The sequence below is a fragment of the Salvelinus alpinus genome, chromosome 23, assembly GCF_045679555.1.
Source record: "Salvelinus alpinus chromosome 23, SLU_Salpinus.1, whole genome shotgun sequence".
Lineage (NCBI taxonomy): Eukaryota > Metazoa > Chordata > Actinopteri > Salmoniformes > Salmonidae > Salvelinus > Salvelinus alpinus.
This window is the reverse complement of record NC_092108.1, coordinates 23,123,625-23,148,414: the sequence shown is the minus strand read 5'-3', so window position 1 is coordinate 23,148,414 and position 24,790 is coordinate 23,123,625. Positions and strand designations below refer to the sequence as shown.

The 24,790-nt window shown below is 44.1% G+C and overlaps 1 protein-coding gene across 2 annotated transcripts; it reads right to left on the bottom strand.

The window, feature by feature from the left end:
* Positions 1 to 4,576: 4,576 nt before the first annotated feature.
* Positions 4,577 to 24,368, bottom strand: LOC139550596 (RB1-inducible coiled-coil protein 1-like). Of its 2 annotated transcripts, none has more exons than XM_071361570.1 (23): positions 23,991 to 24,368; positions 22,426 to 22,558; positions 22,185 to 22,311; positions 21,832 to 22,002; positions 18,333 to 18,535; positions 17,329 to 17,755; positions 16,963 to 17,133; positions 16,573 to 16,757; positions 16,143 to 16,329; positions 15,891 to 15,972; positions 15,691 to 15,755; positions 15,472 to 15,575; positions 15,182 to 15,314; positions 13,141 to 15,068; positions 12,129 to 12,321; positions 11,023 to 11,131; positions 10,490 to 10,805; positions 9,848 to 9,902; positions 8,224 to 8,271; positions 6,446 to 6,504; positions 6,071 to 6,198; positions 5,654 to 5,742; positions 4,577 to 5,457 (listed from the first exon to the last, which is right to left on the bottom strand). In XM_071361570.1, the coding sequence occupies exons 2-23, from the start codon at positions 22,494 to 22,496 to the stop codon at positions 5,380 to 5,382; spliced, it is 4,929 nt and encodes a 1,642-aa protein (XP_071217671.1). In that variant the 5' UTR covers positions 22,497 to 22,558; positions 23,991 to 24,368; the 3' UTR covers positions 4,577 to 5,379. The 2 variants fall into 2 exon arrangements, with proteins under 2 accessions (XP_071217671.1, XP_071217672.1); XM_071361571.1 differs by having other exon boundaries at positions 5,654 to 5,724.
* Positions 24,369 to 24,790: the final 422 nt, after the last annotated feature.

Below are 24,790 nucleotides of genomic sequence, written 5' to 3'. Positions count from 1 at the left end.
AACTGACACCCACGAAGCGTCGTTACCCATCGCTCCACAAAAGCCGCGGCCCTTGCAGAGCAAGGGGCAACACTACATATTGGTTTCAGAGCAAGTGACGTAACTGATTGAAATGCTACTAGCGCGTACCCGCTAACTAGCTAGCCATTTCACATCCGTTACACTCACCCCCCTTTCAACCTCCTCCTTTTCCGCAGCAACCAGTGATCCGGGTCACGGCACCAATGTAACAGTATAACTTTAGACCGTCCCCTCGCCCCGACACGGGCGCGAACCAGGGACCCACTGCACACATCAACAACTGACACCCACGAAGCGTCGTTACCCATCGCTCCACAAAAGCCGCGGCCCTTGCAGAGCAAGGGGCAACACTACATATTGGTTTCAGAGCAAGTGACGTAACTGATTGAAATGCTACTAGCGCGTACCCGCTAACTAGCTAGCCATTTCACATCCGTTACATATATACAAAGCAAAAGGATGCCTTTGACCTGCAAACATAGCTTCTTCTCTAAAATGAAACATCTACAGACCAAATGAGATGCATGATTTAGAAATGATTTTCGGTTGAATCCTTGATTTAATTTAATTTCACCTCGAAAACTGAATCCACAACTAACATAAATGTTGCTTTTTCATTGTCCATTTTGCACAAATGATATAACCCCCCCGATAGTGCAAACCTAGCCATACAGAGCACGCAGGCAGTTTTTTTTTTACAGTTTTCCAGAACGCTAGCATTGCAACTGGGGCTAAAAATAAAACCTTGGCAAAGTTATTGTGATTCTTTATTGGTCCCATAGTTTGATTTCACATTTAGCATTTTGCATTACCCTCCGCGTAAACAGTTCATTCTTCTCCTCCTGCGGTACAATGAAACTTGAGTGACTTTGGCAGCAGATTTTGGATCGGTGCTCCTGAATCCACCAGTGTATGTTATCAGCAGGTAAACAAGCTTTCGAACAAAGCCATGATGGGACTGCAAGCAACATGAAGAGACTCATCTCAAAAGCTATACAACCCATCAAAGCTGGTGTCATTTCCTCAACACTGCCACTGCAGCTGGAAAATGCATGGCTGTTAGTTACAGTTTAAATCACTGTCTATTTTCAGACACTCCAAAACTATTTGTATTGATTTAATTTACTTGTCAGTTACTAAGCAGCCAGATTACCCCAATAAAACAACATATTTGTAATGTTTACTGGCTTCTTAGCGGTTTTGTTTCGGAGGAGGAAACGGAAAAAATGTGTCATGCACACTAATCAATAGGATTTACAGTGTTGTGGTATTCAAATAATTATTCTCATTTGCAAATGGAATAGTTCACTCTATTTGAGAGGATTACATACAATTCTGAACTGAATGTGAAAATTACTTGAGAAGCACTTCAAATGCGTTTAGTTATAATTTTGTATACTTTCTGTTGCACTTAAGATAAGAAAAAAATCTTGTTAACCACACGTTAGAATGTTACTTACCAAACTTTGCCTCATATGTGCCTTTAGGGCACAGCATAGCTACTCAACTATAAACCTACGCACTCTCTCTTCCTAGTGAGTGCAGAAGCCCCAAAGCCTCAGGCTTTCTATGGTGAATTATCTCTACGGTAGTAATTACCTACAAAGCTATGTCATCAGATGTAGATTTACACTAACAACACAGTAAATGTTTGAATAAAAAAATATCCATATTTATGTGAATGTGTTACTAATAGTGACATTGTGGGGGGAGGGGGGTTTCATGTGGTGGGTAGAACATTTCAGATCCAGATATTGCTGCTTACTCCCTCATATTTCTCACTCGTTTCATCAGGAATTAAATCTGCCCCTGTCTGGGTTTGTGCCTGTAGTCGAGTGAAAGAAGGAAAGAAGGGACAATAAAGGAGAAGATAGGAGGCATGTCTGTTTGATCATCATTCTGTTTAGGTGAAGTTCTCTGCTTGGTCTCTACAGTCTCTGACAGCAGATGTATAGCCTAATCTCTTTCCCTTACCCCATTCTTATAGCATGAATAGGGGGAAATTTGATGGCATTAAGTCAATTTACTCCTTGGTTTGCTGTTTTAGCCTTCTTGATGCCACTGGGTGTTCTTCAACAGACTCTTTTCATTTAGATTTTCCAAAAATAAGATTTTTATAATGCATTCCCATTCGTTTATCCACCATTTTAAATGCATATTTACTCCGTGAACAATACTTGTTTATTTGCTGCCCCGCTATCTAATGTATAGTGTCAAAGATGCGGAAAAATCTAATGCAACGTATGTATGATCTTGAATGAGATGAGTAACAAAGGGTAGAATCTAACACTAAATATGACATTCTTTGTGTGTCCTGTCTTCACTTAATCTTTTTGATATGTCACTATAACTCTCCACAACATTGAGTGTTTCTATAGCATGATGACAGGTGAATAAATGCCTGGAGGAAAGAATCCTTTGACTATGCCATTTCAAGGCAGGGGTGGTTGGTTATCCCTTGGCCTTTTACAGTTTGGAGTATCTTTGATGATTATTGTTGTTTCATACATGAGCTGAGAGTCAAGATCGTTCTTGTTGCACTGATGGTATTCAAGAGATCAATTCAATATGACAAGCTACTACTATTTTTTGCATAGCTAGCATTCTGGGTATTATGCATGTAGCTATCCAATCTCTAATATCACGTTTTAAAATGTTTTCTCAGATGTTTCTGGAAAAACAGGTTGCACATTTACTGCAGATGTATGGTTTTACAAATAACTCAACACTTCTTGTATAGTTTTACAAATAACTCTCAACGTTCCTTGTATGGTTCTATAAATAAGCCAACGTTCCTGCATTGCAGTCATTTTCTTTTCCTTTTCATTCCTACTCCTGCGGCCGACAAATACTGTATTAGACAGCCACTGTGTTCAGATGCTCCTCCACATACAGAGAACAACCTGTCTATTTAGACAGACAACACTTTCTTCCCTGCTAGCCATTTTTAGCTCCTTATTCACCTTGCACAACTACTTGAGTTGTTGAATATTTTGTATGGTATAGCTCAAATCTGATGCATTTGGAGCAGCACAAGGCCTATATGGTATGAAAGTGACGTGTCATTTTCCAGGAATTAAAAAAAATGCCTCTTCATGAATTTGATGATATAATCAAGCCCATTCAAAGGGTTAGGGGACAGGACCCATAAGCATGACATCGTCACTTGCCCATCGAATTGACTTGAATAATAGACTATTTGGTGTGATAGTAAATTTAGCTAGTGTTGAGACACGTTTGAGGGAGCTAGCAGTCTTAAACTAATACTGGTGGAATCAATGGAACTAGTTGGAGTACAATCCTAAACCATTGACTGTGAACATGGCAATGCTAAAATCCCATTTAGCCTGATAAGTGACTCCAAGCAGCTCCAAGCTCAGAGGGGGGTCGTAAACATTTACACTAAGAGCCTGTCCAGTGCACATGGTTGGTGGGTGCCAGGCCACCTCGGTATCATCGAATGCTGTGTTGTGTCGCATATTTTCTCATTCAGGCCCGTCCCGAAAAAAATTGTAGGAATCACACCATTCATTTATGAAGAAGCTGTCCAAATGTGACAACAGGCTTATGCTAAATGGAGAAAATAGAGCTAAACATTGTTAAAACACCCCTAGACCCACACGGTTAGTGAGCGCTTGCTCTGCAGAGAGCTGCGATGCTCCCTGCTGTGATCTGGGAAAGTGATGTTGGTGCGCTTCCTCCTCCATGAGGGCCGCACCGTTCTTGGGTCCTGATTTGAAGCCTTTTTGAAGTCTGTTTCCTGCCATAGCATGCCAACACTACTGCCACGTTAGCTAATGCCTTCCACAAAAGCAGAAATTCTAAATCAAATAAGAATGTATTTTCTTTATAGCTTGTGGGAACTTACACGGATTTCCAAACCAATGATTTCTGAAACAACTGCTATTATCAAAACGTTACACATTTTCTTTGTCTATTTGTAATTTTTCAATTGGTCATACTGGTGGGGGAAAACACCATGCCATTAAAATAAATCCATAGCAATAAAGAGCCTTTTTCTTTGGTCTCTTATCAATGATTTTGTTGTTGTACAATGAAAATATTCTAATTAAATGTCCTTAGATAGTGAGCATTAATATTGGCCTACTATATTTCCTGAAGAGCCAACAAACCAGGTTTTAAAACAGGCAGGTTGTCACTAAGTGTAATGAATGCGTTGCTTGTCCTTTAACTACAGAAGTAGCATTTTCCTTCCTATGTCCTTATGAGCATTCTAAAGGCAGGATCAGCTCAGTGACATGATTTCTATAAATGAGCTTTAGAAATCAGGTCATTAGAGGTATATTCGATATATGATATTCTCTCTAATGCTGCACTTTGAGATGTTGCTCATCATGGAAATTTTATGTCATACTTTACTGAATTGCATCTTTTTAAAACATAATCTGTCATGTCTTTATGTCTTATATTTTGTGTGTAAATATTTTGTAAACCACCAATGCTTTTATGGGTGAGTATTTCAGTTATGTATAGAAATAACAGTGGAGTAAAGTTTTTTTGGGTCAATCTTTTATTGTTTCAAAACTCTAAATTCTTTTACAATACAGTCATTTATTGTTCCTTGTGTGATTTGAATGATGGGTAATGTACAATGTCATCCAGTAATGAAACACAGTCACAAGCAAAGTATTCCTTTCTACATATCAATATTCTATGACAGCGGGAAGTTTTGAGCTGTTGTAGTTCATTTTTACGTATTTATTTTATTTGTCAGCACAATTCCTTCCCTTTTGAATCAACAAAAAGCATTGTTTTTTTGAAAGTGCATTTTCAAGGATTGCAATGACGACCGCTTTCACCAGTCGGCCAAAATGTACATGTCAGTATTAACACAGGGCCATACTGCGCTGTGAGTAACAAACAGCATTGACTACACTTCCAACTACGACATTTAACTGGATAAGTGAAATCAAAGAAAATATATCAATATGCATGCCATGAACATTCCTTCATAAACATTTATAATAAATGTATATTTGCATTTGTTGTTGGTAATGATACAGTATTTTCCACAAAGAGGACAAATGCTGATAATGAATGAAATATATAAACATCCAAATACTTTTTGTTCAATTTACACCCAGGTATGAATGCTTTCTGCCAGTGTTTAGGGCCATGCCCTAATAAAGAAATAGCGTTTGGTCCACAATAACAAATCTTCTGGATTAAAAAGAGAGAGGGTTGATGGGATGTTGAACTGAAAGCCCAAATAATAGCCTGATTATCATCTTTCTTTTCATTTTCAAGTTGATAAGAGATGTATTTATGAATGATGTGAGAGTCTATTTAAAACTTTATGCAATATAAACATACATTTTAGATCATAACTTGGCTATATTATACTTTCTTGTTCCATGAAACAGCTTTCACCCTGTAGAACTTGGTGCCCAAAGGAACTTTGAAGCGGTTTTGAGCCTAAGGGAAACAGTCACCACATACATGTTTTTAAAACGTCACCCTTTGATTGTTGATTATTTTAGTCGGTTATTAATTTACTATTATAATTATCATTTTACCTTCTTTAATGACAATCTATATTAAGAAAAGATACTGTGCTATACTACTGGACTATTAAATGACTATTACAATTCATTACCTATATACTAATTACCTTTTTCGCCTGGCAATATTCCTTCTCCATCACTTTTCCAAGAACCCACGGGCGTCTTGAGGCTCCTGATGCTGAAGTAAACATAGGATCTGTCAGCGATTGACAGAATAAAACCAATACAATCAATACACACAAACATTTTGACATAGCTTACTCCAATTCAGTTGTCCAAGTTAATAAATTCACCAATATTTAGAGTTTGTAAAGAGGAGATAAATGCTTGTTTTTTGCACAACTTGTTCGACAAAACATATCTTCATTTATACAAAAATTTGTATAATTGTATGCAACTTTGTATCTACGCAACAAAAGTTAAAATTGTATATAACTTTGTATATTATAACTTAGTAACTAAATATTCTATAATAACTTAGCTACATATTGTTTTTTAAGTATAGGCTATGGTGATTGTCTGACCTGGTTTGAGGTCCAGTGCAGTGAGGGACTCGGAGTGGAGGAAGTACAGGGTGGGACCCACGGTGAACAGTACATAGTTGTCATGCCTTTCATCTAGGATGATCAGAACCAAGTCACCAACCTGGAAACTGAAAAGGACAGAGGTCAACCTTGACACAAAATGGTGCTAGATACTAGATACAACAAAAGGATGAACCAGATATTAAGAGACAAAAATGAAATAAAAAACACATAAAAAAGCTTTGATGTTCATACTGATGAAAAACTGAGATTTGCTGGAGAAAACTCATTTCATTTTTTACAAAGGAGAAAACGTACAAGCACTGTATCTACACACTCTACACATCAGCACTTGTGGCAATCTTATAAGCTTACTCTCTGATGGCGATTTTCTCTGAATGCCGTGACGACACCGAGGACATGCTTTGAGACATCTACAAAGAGAGAAAGGTAATGGTGAGTATGATCTTCTTGACACTGCTGGTCATGGATGCTTTCCTAGTCTGACTGATCTTTGCATGGCAGCTGTCAATACCACCACCGTATGGCGTGAAATGTATTTGCTGGAACATACACGTTTTGGTACTTATTTTTAAGGTATGTGTGTAATAATGGTGCAATATGTTTAACTGCCTGAAGGACTGTATTGATTTTCCTTTTGATGGAGGAAGTTACTGTTAGGGCTCAGAAATCTCCTAGGTCTGCTGGACAGGCCACATAAGCTTTGATGCTACTGCCATCTAGTGGTGCTGGGGTAAAATAGACTGGGGTACACTGACAATACCTGTGTCTAAGCTAAATGAATTCAAATGGGATATACACTAATACAGTTTATTAGGTACTCCACCCCATTCATAAAAATGGTTCGCTCCTACAGACAGTAAGTCACGTGGCCGTGGCTTGCTATATAACACAGGCAGACAGGAGGAGAGGCATTCAGTTACTGCTCGAGTGAACGTTAGAATGGGCAAAACGAGTGACCTAAGTGACTTTTGAGCATGGTATGATCATCAGTGGCAGGTGCTCTGGTTCCAGTATCTCAGAAATTGCCGGCCTCCTGGGCTTTTCACGCACAACAGTGTCTAGGGTTTACAGAGAATGGTGCGACAAACAAAAAACATCCACTCAGCGGCAGTCCTGTGGGCAAAAACAGCTCGTTGACGAGAGGTCGAAGGAGAATGGCAAGAATCGTGTAAGCTAACAGGCAGGTCACAAATGGGCAAATAACAGCGCAGTGCAACAGTGGTGTGCAGAACAGCATCTTGGAACGCACAACTCGTCAGTCCTTGTCACGGACGGGCTATTACAGCAGACGACTACACCGGGTTCCACTCCTATCAGCTAAAAACAAGAAGAAGCCGCTCCAGTGGCACACTAACACCAACACTGGACAATTGAAGAAAAGAAAAACAGAATCCCAGTTCCTGTTGCGTGATGCTGATGACAGAGTCAGGATTTGGCCTAAGCAGCATGAGTCCATGGCCCCATCCAGCCTGGTGTCAATGATACAGGCTGGTGGCAGTAGTGTAATGATGTGGGGAATGTTTTCCTGGCACACGTTAGGTCGCTTGATACCAATTGAGCAATGTTTCCATGCCCCAAAGAATTCAGGCTGTTCTGGAGGCAAAGGGGGGTCCGACCCAGTACAATATGGGTGTACCCAACAAACTGGCCAATGAGTGTATATCCATAAGTAACAAGGCAATAGTAAATATGCTGTCCCCCACAAATGATGCAGCGCCAATTAGTGACAACAATTCAAGCTCAAACGGTACAGGAGATACGGATGCTGAAAGTTTAGAATTTCAGTTGATTCCTATAGCACCTCCATTGGGTCTATCAGTGTAATTTTGTAAATGCCGTATGTCTACGGCAAAACGCATCATTCACCCAAGTTTTATCAAAATCGGGCCAGTGTTGTCTGATATATTGCGTGTGACTAACGTACAAACGTACAGAGACAGATGCACAGTCCCCTCCCCGATTTCATCGTGGGGGACAACTATACACATGGAAACCATGTAAAAAATGTATGTATCAAGAAATGGCAATATCTGGTTGTATATCTGCCCTAGAACAGTTAAACAATCACATTATATTAACAGCAACATTTCCACATTTTCTAATCAGTCATCAAATTGAATCAAACCTACCAGTCTTTGACTGAGGCGCTTGTTTTCCTCTTCCTTCATATGTAAAGTCTGAAATATGACAGCACACGTTAGGACAAACAACTCAGGACAAACTCTAGAACAACCCATATAAACTCAGCAAAAAAAGAAATCTGTCTTTCAAAGATCAATCGTAAAAATCCAAATAACTTCACAGATCGCCATTGTAAAGGGTTTAAACACTGTTTCCCATGCTTGTTCAATGAACCCATAAACAATTAATGAACATGCACCTGTGGAACGGTCGTTAAGACACTAACAGCTTACAGACGGTAGGCAATTAAGGTCACAGTTATGAAAGCTTAGGACACTAAAGAGGCCTTTCTACTGACTGAAAAACGCCAAAAGAAAGATACCCAGGGTCCCTGCTCATCTGCATGAGGACTGCAGATGTGGCCATGGCAATAAATTGCAATGTCCGTACTGTGAGACGCCTAAGACAGCGCTACAGGGAGACAGGACGGACAGCTGATCGTCCTCGCAGTGGCAGAGCACGTGTAACACCAGCACAGAATCGGTACATCCGAACATCACACCTGCGGGACAGGTACAGGATGGCAACAACTGCCCGAGTTACACCAGGAACGCACGATCCCTCCATCAGTGCTCAGACAGTCCGCAATAGGCTGAGAGAGGCTGGAGTGAGGGCTTGTAGGCCTGTTGTAAGGCAAGTCCTCACCAGACGGGCACAAAAGATGGGCACAAACCCACCGTCGCTGGACCAGACAGGACTGGCAAAAGGTGCTCTTCACTGTCGCGGTTTTGTCTCACCAGGGGTGATGATCGGATATGCGTTCATCGTCGAAGGAATGAGCGTTACATCGAGGCCTGTACTCTGGAGCGGGATCGATTTGGAGGTGGAGGGTCCGTCATGGTCTGGGGTGGTGTGTCACAGCATCATTGGACTGAGCTTGTTGTCAATGCAGGCAATCTCAATGCTGTGTGTTACAGGGAAGACATCCTCCTACCTCATGTGGTACCCTTCCTGCAGGCTCATCCTGACATGACCCTCCAGCATGACAATGCCACCAGCCATACTGCTCGTTCTGTGCGTGATTTCCTGCAAGACAGGAATGTCAGTGTTCTGCCATGGCCAGCCAAGAGCCCAGATCTCAATCCCATTGAGCACGTATGGGACCTGTTGGATCGGAGTGTGAGGGCTAGGGCCATTCCCCGCAGAAATGTCCGGGAACTTGCAGGTGCCTTGGTGGAAGAGCGGGGTAACATCTCACAGCAAGAACTGGCAAATCTGGTGCAGTCCATGAGGAGGAGATGCACTGCAGTACTTAATTCAGCTCGTGGCCACACCAGATACCGACTGTTACTTTTGATTTTGACCCCCCCCTTTGTTCAGGGACACATTATTCAATTTCTGTTAGTCACATGTCTGTGGAACTTGTTCAGTTTATGTCTCACTTGTTGATTCTTATGTTCATACAAATATTTACACACGTTAAGTTTGCTGAAAATAAACGCAGTTGACAGTGAGAGGACGTTTCTTTTTGTTGCTGAGTTTAGATCCTCTTAGTATTGTAATTCCTCATTCAATGAGCCCAACTTCCTCCGGTTCCATTTAGAAGATTATGTCATAGAGGTGTCTACTCACCCTCTCAAGTAACAGTATCCGCTGTTTCTCCTCGGACATCATCAGGATGTTATCGCTGATAAGGAAACAACGGATGAATAATCAGATCACTGTGGTGACAGCTTTTAACACATTTGAGAATCATTCAAACAAATTCTTACTCTGAAATATGAAGATTCAACAAGCATAAATATGAATTTAGAGTGAACTTCTCTGGGGTAATAATGATTGCTAGCCTGCTAGATTGTAGTTAAAAGTAAAAATAAATAAATAACTTACATTTTCTAATCCTAGCCTCCCTTGTTCTGTCTTATTTGTCCTCACGTTGTCCATCCTTGTCTGGCTATCTCAAACAAGTACTTTCAACATCCTTCTTAATCTTTTACACATTAAAACTGACATGCTACTACTATCTTCAACATTATTCTTTGACAGCTTACAACTTCTATTCATAAATTGGTCTAATGCCTTTCAAAGGCCGTCACTGTCCTCAGTTCAACCAAATAAGTCTCCAAGTTTAAACAAGTACCATTAGACAAATATTTTGACAAGTAGATCTGTCAAAGCTTAACTTATTTCTATAAAATGACAGATTCATTGCGATGTTAGGGGGTTATTATGAGTCACTGTTTATTGGACTATTTATGTTTGGGAGATGCTTACTGTACGGTCACCATACTGGCCTCCACAGCTGAGTCCACCTTGTCGTCCTCTCTGATGGCGGCCACAGAGGCCAGTCTGTCTGTGTCAAGGAAGGGCTCCGAGTAGCAGGCTCCAGCCCCAACCTCAACTTCAGTCCCAGGACCAGGACAAAGCCCAGGTCCAGGCCCGGCTCCAGTGGGCTCCAGAGCTAAGAGGTTAGGGCTGTAGTAGGCCGAGGACACCAGGGCGGTGCTGCGCAGCCGGTTCAGGTCCTCCTCCAACTGCTTCTTCTCCTGCATGACGATGGCCCGGTCTTCAGACAGTGTCTCTATTAGACCTGGAGACACAGTGAACATATCAGCATGACTGGACTGCAGCAAGACTGACTTTCAATACAATCAACCAACATATTCAAGGATTGAACGAACCACAAACCAATAACAGCATAGAAAATGCAATCTAGTTTCAGTATATCCAGCACATTAAGTTTTCAGAAGGCAGAAATCCTTCCGTTCTCTCAGTGCCATAGCTGTACGTGTCTGTCTGTCCTGTACCTTTGTCCTTCTCCTGTTGCTGGGTAACCTTCCGCAGCTTCTCTGTCAGATCATTGATGATCTGTTCCTTTTTCAGCTTTTCTCTCGTCAGCACAGTGTTGAAGTTAGTCTGGGGAGGGAGGAGGGGGAAATGAAGGCTTTCAGATACTGCTACTGCATTGTCTGGGAGGTAAGTTAACACACAGTGAGGCAGTCACAGAGGACAAAGAACTACCAGACAGGTGACAGGCTCAGTGAGTCAACTGAGGGTTGAGTCATGGCTCAGAACAATAGACCACAATCAAGCCTGCTCACTTTAACATAAGACCTTAGGCTAGCTCGGAGGACCTTAGGCTAGCTCGGAGGACTAGCTCGGAGGACCTTAGGCTAGCTCGGAGGACCTTAGGCTAGCTCGGAGGACCTTAGGCTAGCTCGGAGGACCTTAGGCTAGCTCGGAGGACCTTAGGCTAGCTCGGAGGACCTTAGGCTAGCTCGGAGGACCTTAGGCTAGCTCGGAGGACCTTAGGCTTGGTAGCAAAATCTATGATTATAATAATAATTTATAAAAATAGTAAAAAAAAATATATATTTGTGAGGCAGAATGTGTTCTCACCAATGTTTGACTTGTTCTAACCGCTTTTTCTCCCAACAACATGGTTTAGGCCTAACCACGTTCCACCAAGAGGGTCACACACAGTGACCAGTATCATATTCCCATTTGGACTGCTCCCCAGCAAGCAAGACGACATGAGAACATTGTGCTCTAATTATAATACACACATACTGCCCCACAGACCTGCTTCATTATGGGGTGACTAAGACTTAGTAGTAGTGATGTAATGGAGTATTTGAAGAATTTTAGATATTGGTCACTAGCGGTCAGTTTGTTTGCAGTTGCCAGTGGATCACAATTAGACCTACTTAATGGAAAGCTAATTGGAGACAAACGCTAAAAAACTGAAACATTTGGCTAACAATTAGATAAAAGCTAAACATTTCAGGCAGGCAAACGACAGACTATAGGATTTAAATTGTAGTGTATCTAGGTGCTGCTCCTAGATTTGGTGCTGGTCAATATTGACAGAGGAACCTTCTGAAGATCTGGGGAAGACTAGCCTAACACTGACCTGTTGTTCTGCAATGAGGGAGGTCTTGAGGTTCTGCATCTCCTCGTTCTTCCTCCTCTCCAGGAGCTCTAGCTGGGTGTGCAGCGAGGCAGTCTCCTGCTGCAGATGCTCCTGCAATGCAGAGTCCAGGGAGAGAGGAGCCCCTGCATCAGACCCCCGACCCTCTGTCTGTACCTCCGACAACCCTGCCTCTCTGAGGGACACACACAGACACAAGTAACAGGCAGACAGACACAAGTAGCAGGCAGACAGAGACACGGGCAGGCAGAGAGACACGGGCAGGCAGAGAGACACGGGCAGGCAGAGAGACACGGGCAGGCAGAGAGACACGGGCAGGCAGAGAGACACGGGCAGGCAGAGAGACACGGGCAGACAGAGAGACACGGGCAGACAGAGAGACACGGGCAGACAGAGACAGAGACGCAGGCAGGCAGGCAGACAGAGACAAAGACAGGCAGGCAGACAGAGACAAAGACAGGCAGGCAGAGACACAGGCAGACAGACAGAGACACAGGCAGACAGACAGAGACACAGGCAGGCAGGCAGACACACACACACACCAGGTCAAAATAAAAACGAACTCCTCACAACTTAAACTCATGTTAATCCCTTTGGCAACAGGTATGTCAAAAACATCCAACCACATGCACGCTTGACACAGTACACGGTACAAGCGCTGGTTTCCCCTAGCATTTAACACAGGCCCTTTTTTCATTATGTAAACATTGCACTTAGTGGTACCCCAACCCAAAATGCAGCTATGCCACATTACAAAAGTGCTATTTTCAGCGTATACTACAGCTCACTGAAGTCAACACAGGCTGAAGTCTGGGTGGGATTCACTCAAATGTTTGCTATATTAGATACAGTATATCACATGGAGAAGCTAATGTCACAGCTAATAATGATCTGTATAAATAGTTACCTTGTTCATTACAGGGCGAATGACATTTTTATAGCAAATCACTGTTTAATGCAAGTAGAGAGCAGTGGGGCATTCATCAGCTCTTACCTTTCAGAGGATTGTCTTTCCTGAAGGTCACATTCAAGTTGTCTAATTTTGTCTAACAGTCTTTTCTCCATTTCCACCTTCTGTTGCTTTAAGTCCTTAAAGACATCTGGTACAGCAGCCTTCAAGGCCTTCTCTTTCTCCAAACGTTCCTGGGCTGTTTGTGTGTCTTGCTCTATTCTTTTGGCGAGCAGGTCGTTCTCCACCTGCAAATCGTAGATAACAGTCCTTAAGTGTTGTTCCTGCTCCTCAGAACTCCCCCGCTGCTTCTCCTTATCTTCGCACAGTGCCACTGTCTGCAGGTCGAGGTCTCGCTGGAGGTTCTGCAGCTGCTCAACTTGGCTCCTCTCGGTGTCCAGGGTCTGCTGCTGCAGGGCAGTCAGCTCTCTGTGGAGCTGGTTCCTCTCCTCCTCGTGCCTGTCCACCAACTCAGAGATACACTGGTCCTTCTCCATCAGCCTCCTCAGCTCAGCCAGGTCCGTCTCGTACTCCTCGTTCTTGGCCTGCAGCTGCCTGTTAACCTGGGCTAGCTGTTCGCTGAGGGACTGGGTCTCAGCCTCCACGGTGGCCTTCCCCACATTGGCCTCCTGCTGCCCCTGCTTGGCCTCCTCGTACAGCAGCCTCACCTCCTCCGTCTCAGACTCCTTCAGGGCCAGCTCCACCTCCAGCTTGCAGCGCAGGTCAGCCAGCTCGATGACCCGGGCCTCCAGGTCCCTCAGCTGGCAGTCCCTCTCTGTCAGGGTGGCGGTGTGCAGGTCAGTGACCTCGCTCAGCTTGGCCCTGTTCTCTGTGGCCAGATGCTCCAGGGCCTCCTGGTTCTCCCGGGCCAGGGTATCTAGCTGGGCCTGGTGCTGGTGCCTCATCCTCTCCTCCAGCTCCTGCAGGTGGGACTGCTTGGCCCCCTCCAGCTCCTGGCGGATCTTCTGCTGGCCGCGCTCGATCTCAATGTGCAGCGTCTCCAGCTGGCTGGCCAGGGAGTCTCTGGAGGCAGCCAGGGTCTGCACCTCTTGGGCCTGATCGCTGATCTTCTGCTCCAGGACCCTGGCTGTTTGAGTGTGTCCGTTCTCTGCCTCGGCCCAGTCCTCTCTCTCGACCTCCAACTGGGTGAGCTCCTTCTTCTTGTGCTCCAGCAGCCCCTCCAGTTCCAGCATGGCCCGCTGCACGTCTTTCACAATGTTCTTGTTGACCTGGTTCTCTTCCATCAGGGCCTGAAGCTGATTCTCGTGGTCCTGCTGCAGGGAGAGGAGCTCGGCCTGGTGCTCCTCCTCCTCTCTCTTACGGATGGTGTCCACCATGTTGCGCACCTCAATGGTCATGGTCTTCAGGGCGAAACCAAAGTCTCGCTGCTCCTTCAGCAGCAGGTCTCTGTGGCGGTACAGGTCATCCTTGACGCTCCGCAGGTTGGTCTGGGACTCCTCGGCAGCAGTGCGGTACTTCTCCATGCTCAGCTTTAGCGCGGCTATCTTGGAGTTCTCCCTCTCTAAAGTGGTGGTGTCATGCATGCGCTTGCTGTCGATAGCGTTGATGACCGAAGAGTACAGCGACTCCACCATCATCCCTGGGCTGGTGGGGTCGCTGATGGGGGTGGGCGAGTTTTCAATCACAAACTCGTTGACCGCCGACATGAAGTCTGACTCGGGGCTCTCAGCCAGGGAGTCCAGGTCCAGGGAACCGGCCTGCTGCAGGACAGGGTCCATGTTGGGGTGGCCAATGGTCTCAAAGTCAAAGGTTTGAGCGTCGATGCTGTCTGGAGACAGGTCCTCCAGCATGGTGGGGCCGTGGCCAGGGAGGGGCTGGCAGAGTGGGCCCGGGAGACTGAGAGAGGATGGGGTCATGGAGGAGGTAAAGGTGGTCCCCGGGGTGCTGTTGGACCGCGTGGTTAACGGGGTCACCGCTGCCGTGGATCTCTGAGCACTCTGGCTGCACGACACCTGGAGGAACAGAAATTAGAAGGGGAGTGAGTGAAGAATATGCAATTAAGGGACAGTGATCTCTGTGCTTTTGGATTATTTCCAGTGCATATTCCATTGTAGATTGTGATTACCCTTTGTTCGCTCAGCAAGTCAGTGATAGTTCGAGACATCTCGTCCACACTGGCAGCTTGAGTAGCTAGCACCAACTGTTGAAGCATCTCCACGTGCTGGTGCAAAGGCTCAAAGTCACACAGTGTTGGAAGCCTGGGGAAAAGTAGCAGGTTTATTGCACTGCATATTGGGTTATTGCACTGCATATCGCAACAGATAATACAGCCAAGTGTTCACAAGTTAACTAAAACATAAGGCAGGCATGCCTGGTAATTGCTCCACTATGCACGAGAGGGAAACCACAGCCTACCTGAGGAAAGGCTGCACCTCTGTAGGACAACAGGTCTTTAAGTACTGCAGGTCACCAAGGGAAATATCTGGAAGCTCAAAGTCAAACTTTCTGGGCTTTCGCGTCTAACACGATAAAAGAGGGATAAACAACAAAAACATGAGAAATGGATTGGATTACAATATTATGGCAATTAAATCGATATTTTTTTTTAAAATACACAATTGACTGACTACTTACGCAAAATGAAGTGGGGGGCCATGAGTCAAGTCCTCTAAACAAGCGATTTCTGAGAAAAGATTTCCCTGCAAAGAGGATCACAGAGCTTTATGTCAGCTCAGCTGTTGGTAGGAATGAATGTATGTTAATTTCAGAGGGGACACTCGTTAAATATCATCAAATGAGATATATTTTTTTTTTAATTAAATAAAGGAACTTACTGAACAACTTGCCAAACGTTTCCCTTTTATACTTCTCAGTCTCATAGAGACGTTTTCCATCCTTCACGAGAGCACAGGCCCACTGAGGAGAGAGAGAGAAGAACAGAAGAGCACTATTTTGAGTTTCGCCGCATATCTATAGGCCCGGCTGGAGGTTGAGGCTTGTTTTAGGTCTGCAAGTTGGAACTGAGGGGAGATGTGGGTTGGGATTGGGTTTTGAGAAGTGGTCACATGATGGTTCTGTGCTCTGACCTCTCTGTAGTGGCCTATGAAGATCTTCCTGCGGACCACCTCCACCACGGCCAGGCAGTACATCTGAGGCACGGTGCTGAGGGCGTCCACCACCCGGACCCTCTCCATCAGCTCTGTCAGCAGCCTCAGCAAGGCCTGCAGCTTCTCTCCATCCTGATCCGCGTGCAGCATCACATAGCAGCACCATCTACATTCACAGTGGTCAGGATGCTTTAGCTTGGCTAAGTTACCATTATTTCTACAGTGTTAGCTTAGTTCGTTTCGTGCTTTCAATGGCTGTATTTGACCAGTTACACATCTGGATTCAGTAGAGCAATTTGGTTAATTTCATTGCTCAAGGGATTTTCAGCAGTATGTTTTCTGGCTTCTGGGATGAAGATGCACGGAGAACATCTTAATAAAAAATGACACAGATGAACAGATGTCTTACTTGAGTCGAACCTGTAGGTTGTTCGCCAGTTCCTGTTTGGCAGTGGTGCACTTCTGTTTTATGTCCAGCAGCTTCCGGTGGTTGGTCAGCATGATCATCAGCTGGTTGGCGTGACTAAGACACAGGTCAGGCAGCACGGACGTATCCTTCAGGTTCTCAGCACGCTTCTGATTGGCCAGAAATCCCTAACAGCCAATAGATTGATTAATAGGGGAGTTTAGTTAGATTTCATGAACACATTTTCAACTAAAAGCTTGATTGCCGTATACATACAGTACATCATTTTATCAAGTAGGCATTTGAATGATTAGGCACATTTCTATGCAGTGTTTTATTCACTATTGGCATTTGGTACAATAACATAATTTAGATAAGATTTATTTTGTTTACCTGAGCAAGTTCCTTCTGTTCATTGACCAACTTGTTACAGCTTGCGATCATTTGGTCTAGAGCGTATAACCTGTCCTCAAGCCCTTTGATGGCTTTCATGTTCTGATTATCCAGTTTGGCTATCGTGTCTCGACATTCCGACAAGAATGGTTGAATGATCCGTTGGTCGAGCTGAAATAGAAAGGATGATGTGGCTCCATCCGAACTGTTTCTGAATAAACTCTCATAACTGACCGTGGACTCATGTTTATAAAGAATTACACTGTGGAGTCATGGCAAGGCCACAGAGGCCTATTCAGTCACACATACACAAATACAGACAGGCACAGTAAAGTCAACATACAGACACAAACAACAGTGACTTACCCTATTGATGGAGTCAAAGCATTTCCTCACAACTGATTCCACGTCATTGGGCCGGTCTTGAACGTTGATCCAGTCCAGCAGTGTGACGTTGAAGGACGGGGGGTTGGCCCTCTCTGGAGAGTCTGCCTCCTGAAGGGCTGCCCTCAGCCCACTACTGTCAGTCATCTCACTGCTTTCCTGGGCTTGGGCGGTGTTGGGTGAGCCCCCCGCCCCCGGAGCACAAACTGACATAGGTAACTTGGTGGAGCTCCTTTGTGTTTCGGTGGGGGTGGGGCAGAGCACAGAGTCAGTGGACTTCTCGTCCTCGGTCTCATCGGAGTCCTTGGCTGGAGTGGAGCAGGACTTCCCTAGACATTCTCTGTAGCTGTGGCGGGTCAGACACTCCAGTAGGGGGATCTTGGCCATGACTGAGACTGCTGTCCCCAGTCTAGAAAAAGACATGCCAAATCTCAGTTCACAACCATAGAATATAGATTTACATCTTTGGATACAGATTCATTAATGCAAGTGTGGCAGGGGGAGGACACACACACAACCAGACCGAGAGAGAGACAGACTGAGTGAGAGCAAGACCGAGAGAGAGCGAGACCGAGAGAGACAGACAGACAGACCGAGAGAGACAGAGAAAGAGTGTGTCTCAGTTGGTAGAGCATGGCCCTTGCAACACCAGAGTTGTGGGTTTGATTCCCATGGGGACCAGTATGAAAGAAAAAATATATAATATGAAAATGTATGCACTTAGTACTGTAAGTCAGTCTGGATAAGAGTGTCTGCTAAATGACTCAAATGTAATGAACATAATTAGCTGATGTGGTATGCCACACAGAGATCTATAACCTGATACAGCCCTATCTGTGAGATACATTCATTTAACCTGAATAATTAATTGAAATTGAACCTATTGACTGAAGTATCACAGCAGGCCAACACATCCAAATTCCATTATTCCCCCCCCCCCCTTTCCAATTGCATTGAACTTAAAATTTATGCAGGGAGTCACTTACTTTGTCAGTTTCAATTTGATATCCTCAAAGTCTTGTTGATAATTCATGTATGCTGTGTCAAATTTCCACAGTAGCTTCTGATAGGACAGCGTGCAGTCATCCAGGTTGGCCATGATGGCAGCCCAGCCTTGGTGTTGGAGGTGTTCATCGTGAACCAGGCGTTCGCAGAAAGAGCAAAGTTTCTTGGCAACTTCAAACATTTCCTAGAGAAGCATAATAAAAAGGTATTCAGAAGTTTGATCACACTAAAAATGCCAAAACAATCCTACACTTGATTAGCTACACTGCCCTTCTCTCAGCACATTTCAAAGCTGCAGGCTAAAGTTAAATCTAGACTTGGTTTCCTCTATCGTAATCGCTCCTCTTTCACCCCAGCTGCCAAACTAACCCTGATTCAGATGACCATCCTACCCATGCTAGATTACGGAGACATAATTTACAGATCGCAGGTAAGGTTGCTCTCGAGCGGCTACATGTTCTTCACCATACAGCCATCAGATTTGCCACCAAATCAAATCAATGTTTATTTGTCACGTGCGCTGAATACAACACCTTACAGTGAAATGCTTACTTACAGGCTCTAACCAATAGTGCAAAAAAGGTATTAGGTGAACAATAGGTAAGTAAAGAAATAAAACAACAGTAAAAAGACAGGCTATATACAGTAGTGAGGCTATAAAAGTAGCAAGGCTACATACAGACACCGGTTAGTCAGGCTGATCGAGGTAGTATGTACATGTAGACATGGTTAAAGTGACTATGCATATATGATGAACAGAGAGTAGCAGTAGCGTAAAAGAGGGGTTGGCGGGTGGGACACAATGCAGATAGCCAGGTAAGCCAATGTGCGGGGGCACTGGTTGGTCGGGCCAATTGAGGTAGTATGTACATGAATAGTTGAATAGCATATATGCATATCATATATGCATATATGATAAACAGAGAGTAGCAGCAGCGTAAAAAGAGGGGTTCGGGGGGGGCACACAATGCAAATAGTCCGGGTAGCCATTTGATTACCTGTTTGTCCTAGACTTTGCACTCCGGTACCGCTTGCCATGCGGTAGTAGAGAGAACAGTCTATGATTGGGGTGGGTGGGGTCTTTGACAATTTTTAGGGCCTTCCTCTGACACCGCAAATGCTCCTTATAGGACACATCACTGCACTCTATACTCCTCTGTAAACAGGTCATTTCTGTATACCCGTCGCAAGACCCACTGGTTGATGCTTATTTACAAAACCCTCTTAGGCCTCACTCCCCCCTATCTGAGATACCTACTGCAGCCCTCATCCTCCACATACAACACCCGTTCTGCCAGTCACATTCTGTTAAAGGTCCCAAAAGCACACACATCCCTGGGTCGTTCCTCTTTTCAGTTCGCTGCAGGTAGCGACTGGAACGAGCTGCAAACACACACTCAAACTGGACTGTTTGATCTCAATCTCTTTATTCAAAGAGTCAATCATGGACACTCTTACTGACAGTTGTGGCTGCTTCACGTGATGTATTGTTGTATCTACCTTCTTGCCCTTTGTGCTGTTGTCTGTGCCCAATAATGTTTGTACCATGTTGTGTTGCTACCATGCTGTGTTGTCATGTGTTGCTGCCTTGCTATGTTATTTTAGGTCTCTCTTTATGTAGTGTTGTGTTGTCTCTCTTGTCGTGATGTGTGTTTTGTCCTATATATATACACTGCTCAAAAAAATTAAGGGAACACTAAAATAACACATCCTAGATCTGAATGAATGAAATATTCTTATTAAATACTTTTTTCTTTACATAGTTGAATGTGCTGACAACGAAATCACACAAAAATGATCAATGGAAATCAAATTTATCAACCATTGGAGGTCTGGATTTGGAGTCACACTCAAAATTAAAGTGGAAAACCACACTACAGACTGATCTGACTTTGATGTAATGTCCTTAAAACAAGTCAAAATGAGGCTCAGTAGTGTGTGTGGCCTCCACGTGCCTGTATGACCTCCCTACAATGCCTGGGCATGCTCCTGATAAGGTGGCGGATGGTCTCCTGAGGGATCTCCTCCCAGACCTGGACTAAAGCATCCGCCAACTCCTGGACAGTCTGTGGTGCAACGTGGCGTTGGTGGATGGAGCGAGACATGATGTCCCAGATGTGCTCAATTGGATTCAGGTCTGGGGAACGGGCGGGCCAGTCCATAGCATCAATGCCTTCCTCTTGCAGGAACTGCTGACACACTCCAGCCACATGAGGTCTAGCATTGTCTTGCATTAGGAGGAACCCAGGGCCAACCGCACCAGCATATGGTCTCACAAGGGGTCTGAGGATCTCATCTCGGTACCTGATGGCAGTCAGGCTACCTCTGGCGAGCACATGGAGGTCTGTGCGGCCCCCCAAAGAAATGCCACCCCACACCATGACTGACCCACCGCCAAACCGGTCATGCTGGAGGATGTTGCAGGCAGCAGAACGTTCTCCACGGCGTCTCCAGACTCTGTCACGTCTGTCACATGTGCTCAGTGTGAACCTGCTTTCATCTGTGAAGAGCACAGGGCGCCAGTGGCGAATTTGCCAATCTTGGTGTTCTCTGGCAAATGCCAAACATCCTGCACGGTGTTGGGCTGTAAGCACAACCCCCACCTGTGGACGTCGGGCCCTCATACCACCCTCATGGAGTCTGTTTCTGACCGTTTGAGCAGACACATGCACATTTGTGGCCTGATGGAGGTCATTTTGCAGGGCTCTGGCAGTGCTCCTCCTGCTCCTCCTTGCACAAAGGCGGAGGTAGCGGTCCTGCTGCTGGGTTGTTGCCCTCCTACGGCCTCCTCCACGTCTCCTGATGTACTGGCCTGTCTCCTGGTAGCGCCTCCATGCTCTGGACACTACGCTGACAGACACAGCAAACCTTCTTGCCACAGCTCGCATTGATGTGCCATCCTGGATGAGCTGCACTACCTGAGCCACTTGTGTGGGTTGTAGACTCCGTCTCATGCTACCACTAGAGTGAAAGCACCGCTAGCATTCAAAAGTGACCAAAACATCAGCCAGGAAGCATAGGAACTGAGAAGTGGTCTGTGGTCACCACCTGCAGAACCACTCCTTTATTGGGGGTGTCTTGCTAATTGCCTATAATTTCCACCTTTTGTCTATTCCATTTGCACAACAGCATGTGAAATTTATTGTCAATCAGTGTTGCTTCCTAAGTGGACAGTTTGATTTCACAGAAGTGTGATTGACCTGGAGTTACATTGTGTTGTTTAAGTGTTCCCTTTATTTTTTTGAGCCGTGTATATTTTTTAATCCCAGCCCCCATCCCCACAGGAGGCCTTTTGCCTTTTGGTAGGCCGTCATTGTAAATAAGAATTTGTTCTTAACTGACTTACCTAGTTAAATATAGGTTGAATAAAAAATAAAATACCCTTTTTGTAATATTGAGTATGGTAAAACAAGGTAGAGCGACATTGATGGCTTATTTTGAGAAAGTAGTAACTAGACCAGAAAGCAACAAAACATTTACCACAGCAAGTTGTGTTCGCGAGGCAACGGTGTGAAAGACTGCTGGCATCATTAGTGACTCCTCCACCTTGAGCTCCATCTCATTCTCAATAGAGAATGTGGTTTTGGGGATAGTCGGAGCCCGGTCACACAAAATCATCTCTTTGTTGAACAGGAATATGGGGTTGGTGTCCTGGGAAACAAAAACAATGTGTCAAGACTCTTGAACAGAACACATCTGGAATTATGACGTCCTTTTTTTTTTGCATCAGAATACTGCCATCAATCAAGTCAAAACCAGCTCCTTTCTACAACACAATCCCCACCAAAAACACACAATCACCTCCAAAAACACACAATCATTCCAAAATTTACCGTGCCAGCACTGTAGCTGCAGACACGCCTCTCTGCAACCATACACTCCCCTCCATTGACAACCAGGACTTGATGCTGGGTTGCAATCTTGTACTTGACCTGGATGGCATGTTTGAGGTCCAACACTCTGCAAGAAGACAGGTTCAGAGAATGTTTTAATTTCCGCACAAATTACATTTTCCATAGAGACTAGTAGAAAATGGATAAGGATAATCTGAAAGATTAAATAAATGGGTCTTACGTTTGGACAGCAAGCTCTGTGTCAAATGTCAGAGTGCTTCCATTGTTGACCTGGAACACATACAACTTCATGTTGAATCCTCCAGCGATCTTCACACTCTTTTATCTTGATCATTTAGTCATTCAACACCACCCTGTGAAGATTTAAAAAAATAGAAATAAAATAAAAAAGGTATTTACAATAGCTAGGTATTTACTTTTGGTTATGATTTTCTATACTGTTTACTATTTATACTACTGGAAGCTACCTTAAATTTTAGACAATTCGTTCAAGTCTACCAAAGACATTTATTGACACATAAATCACAATCTCGAGCTAATTTTCTTTGAAAGACAGTGGTCCTGTACTGATAAGAAAACTAATTCCCAAAATATAATTACAAACTGGATGATTCGAGACCTGAATGATTGGCTGACAGTCGTGGTATATGACAAAACATTTATATTTACTGGTCTAATTACGTTGGTAACCAGTTAATAATAACAATAAGGCACCTCAGGGGTTTGTGATATATGGTCAATATACCATCGCTAAGGGCTGTGTCCAGGCACTCCGCGTTGTTTCGCGATTAAGAACAGCCCTTAGCCTGGTCTATTTTCCATATACCACACACCCTCGGGCCTTACTGAGAAGATAACTAAAAAGCAGCCACACATGTGAAGCTTCTAACCTAAACTAATTCAGTAGTTGTTGAACTCAACTAAATAATGTTTATTTCAATTTGACAGCATCTGGCTTGTTCCAAAGTGAATAGACGCTGCTACTTTCCTAGTTGGGCAAACGTTCATTGTCCAGCAAAATTATTATCAGGCAAGATTTACATTTGGACACACTCACTAAATAGGCAGTCAGGGGGTTTAGCTACAGGCTGAGTCATGGTGGCTACTAGCTAGCAAGCAAACGCTAACGTCGGCGAACTACATTGTAAACAAGACTGAGTACGCCTGTCTCACATTGAAACTGGTCTAGAAACAACAAGCAATATGGCTAGCTGCCAACTAAATTAGAGGTTTGATCAGCCAAACACAACAGACACGTAAAAACATTGGAAATACGCCCCGGTACGCACCAGCGGGAAAAAAAACAATGATTTGTCTACATGTGAAACATGACCGTATGCCTCTCCGCCGATCAAATACGAAGCCTTGACACCGTCGGCCGTGGCTAGCAAGCTTTAACGTTAGCTCGCTATACTTGCGTAATAGACCATTAACGTTAGTAGCTAACGTTAGCCAGCTAGCTTGAAGTCAAGGTTGGACTAAATAAAAGGCAAAGAAAAGTACGAACTAAAGACACATTTATATCGAAATAGCTATTTGGTTAATGAACTAACTAATAAATGTCTTAAATCAATTTTCTCTGACGCTTCTCAACAACTTAGCGTTGGCAGACGTTGCCTAATCACTACCTACTGTTAGCTAGTTTAGCTAACGTTGGCTAACTAACTAGCGTTATATTTCTGCAAGTTTACAACCATGAAAGTGAATGGGTCCGCAAAGTGCCCTCTCCTATTTACATAAATGTTACATGACTGACATGTGTCTAACAATAAGACAAACTCTTACCTTTTTTGTTTAATACCATCTCCTCCTCCGCTTTGGCGAGCTACCGGTAGCACGCTAACTTAGCTGGCTAGCTTGGTTTAGCTTTAACGGCATCGATTTAGCTAACGTTAATAGCTAGCTGGATTTAGAAAGCTAGCCGAAAATCTAGCTAGCTGTGTGGAATGATTAGCTAGTCTGACTCAATCCTAGTTTTTACGATTGATTCATATTGCTATGTAACTACACATGTGCATGGTTTGTTACGGGTATCTTTTTTTGCCCAGGGTTATGTGACAAGACTTAAGGTTTATTTCAAGTAACGTCAGCTAGCAAGCTAACACCCTACTCTGCAGCTGTGTTTTGTTGTTGTCTTCGTCGTCACTGCACAGCAAGGTGCATTCTGGGAGAGGAAAAAATAATGGCTGTGTTTTGCTGCAACATGTGAAGGGGTGTGGTAGAGAGGGGCTCCACTACACATAGACTGGGGACCTTTAATTAATGATCTACCCCACCAACTTGATAATCCAACGACAAACACATATGGCATTGTATGTCGAGATTGATAACTCTCCACCTCCAATACATATTTTACATTTTATGTAAGTTTAGCAGATGCTCTTATCCAAAGCGACTTACAGGAGCAATTAGGGTTACGTGCCTTGCTCAAGGGCACATCAACATATTTTTTTTCACCTATTCGGCTCAGGGATTCAAACCAGCGACCTTTTGGTTACTGGCCCAACACTCTTTACCGCTAAGCTACCTGCCTACACATTATACTTGAAAGCAGACATCCATGCAGCATTAGCAAACTTGAAATA

Excerpts from the sequence above, each read along its gene's own strand:
- LOC139550596 (XM_071361570.1), bottom strand. The coding sequence starts at position 22,496 with ATGAAGTTGTATGTGTTCCAGGTCAACAATGGAAGCACTCTGACATTT. Across the intron at positions 17,756-18,332 it reads ATCAAATTGAAACTGACAAA|ACTGGGGACAGCAGTCTCAG; the intron begins GTAAGTGACTCC and ends GTCTTTTTCTAG. Across the intron at positions 5,743-6,070 it reads TGCACTGGACCTCAAACCAG|ATCCTATGTTTACTTCAGCA; the intron begins GTCAGACAATCA and ends AATCGCTGACAG.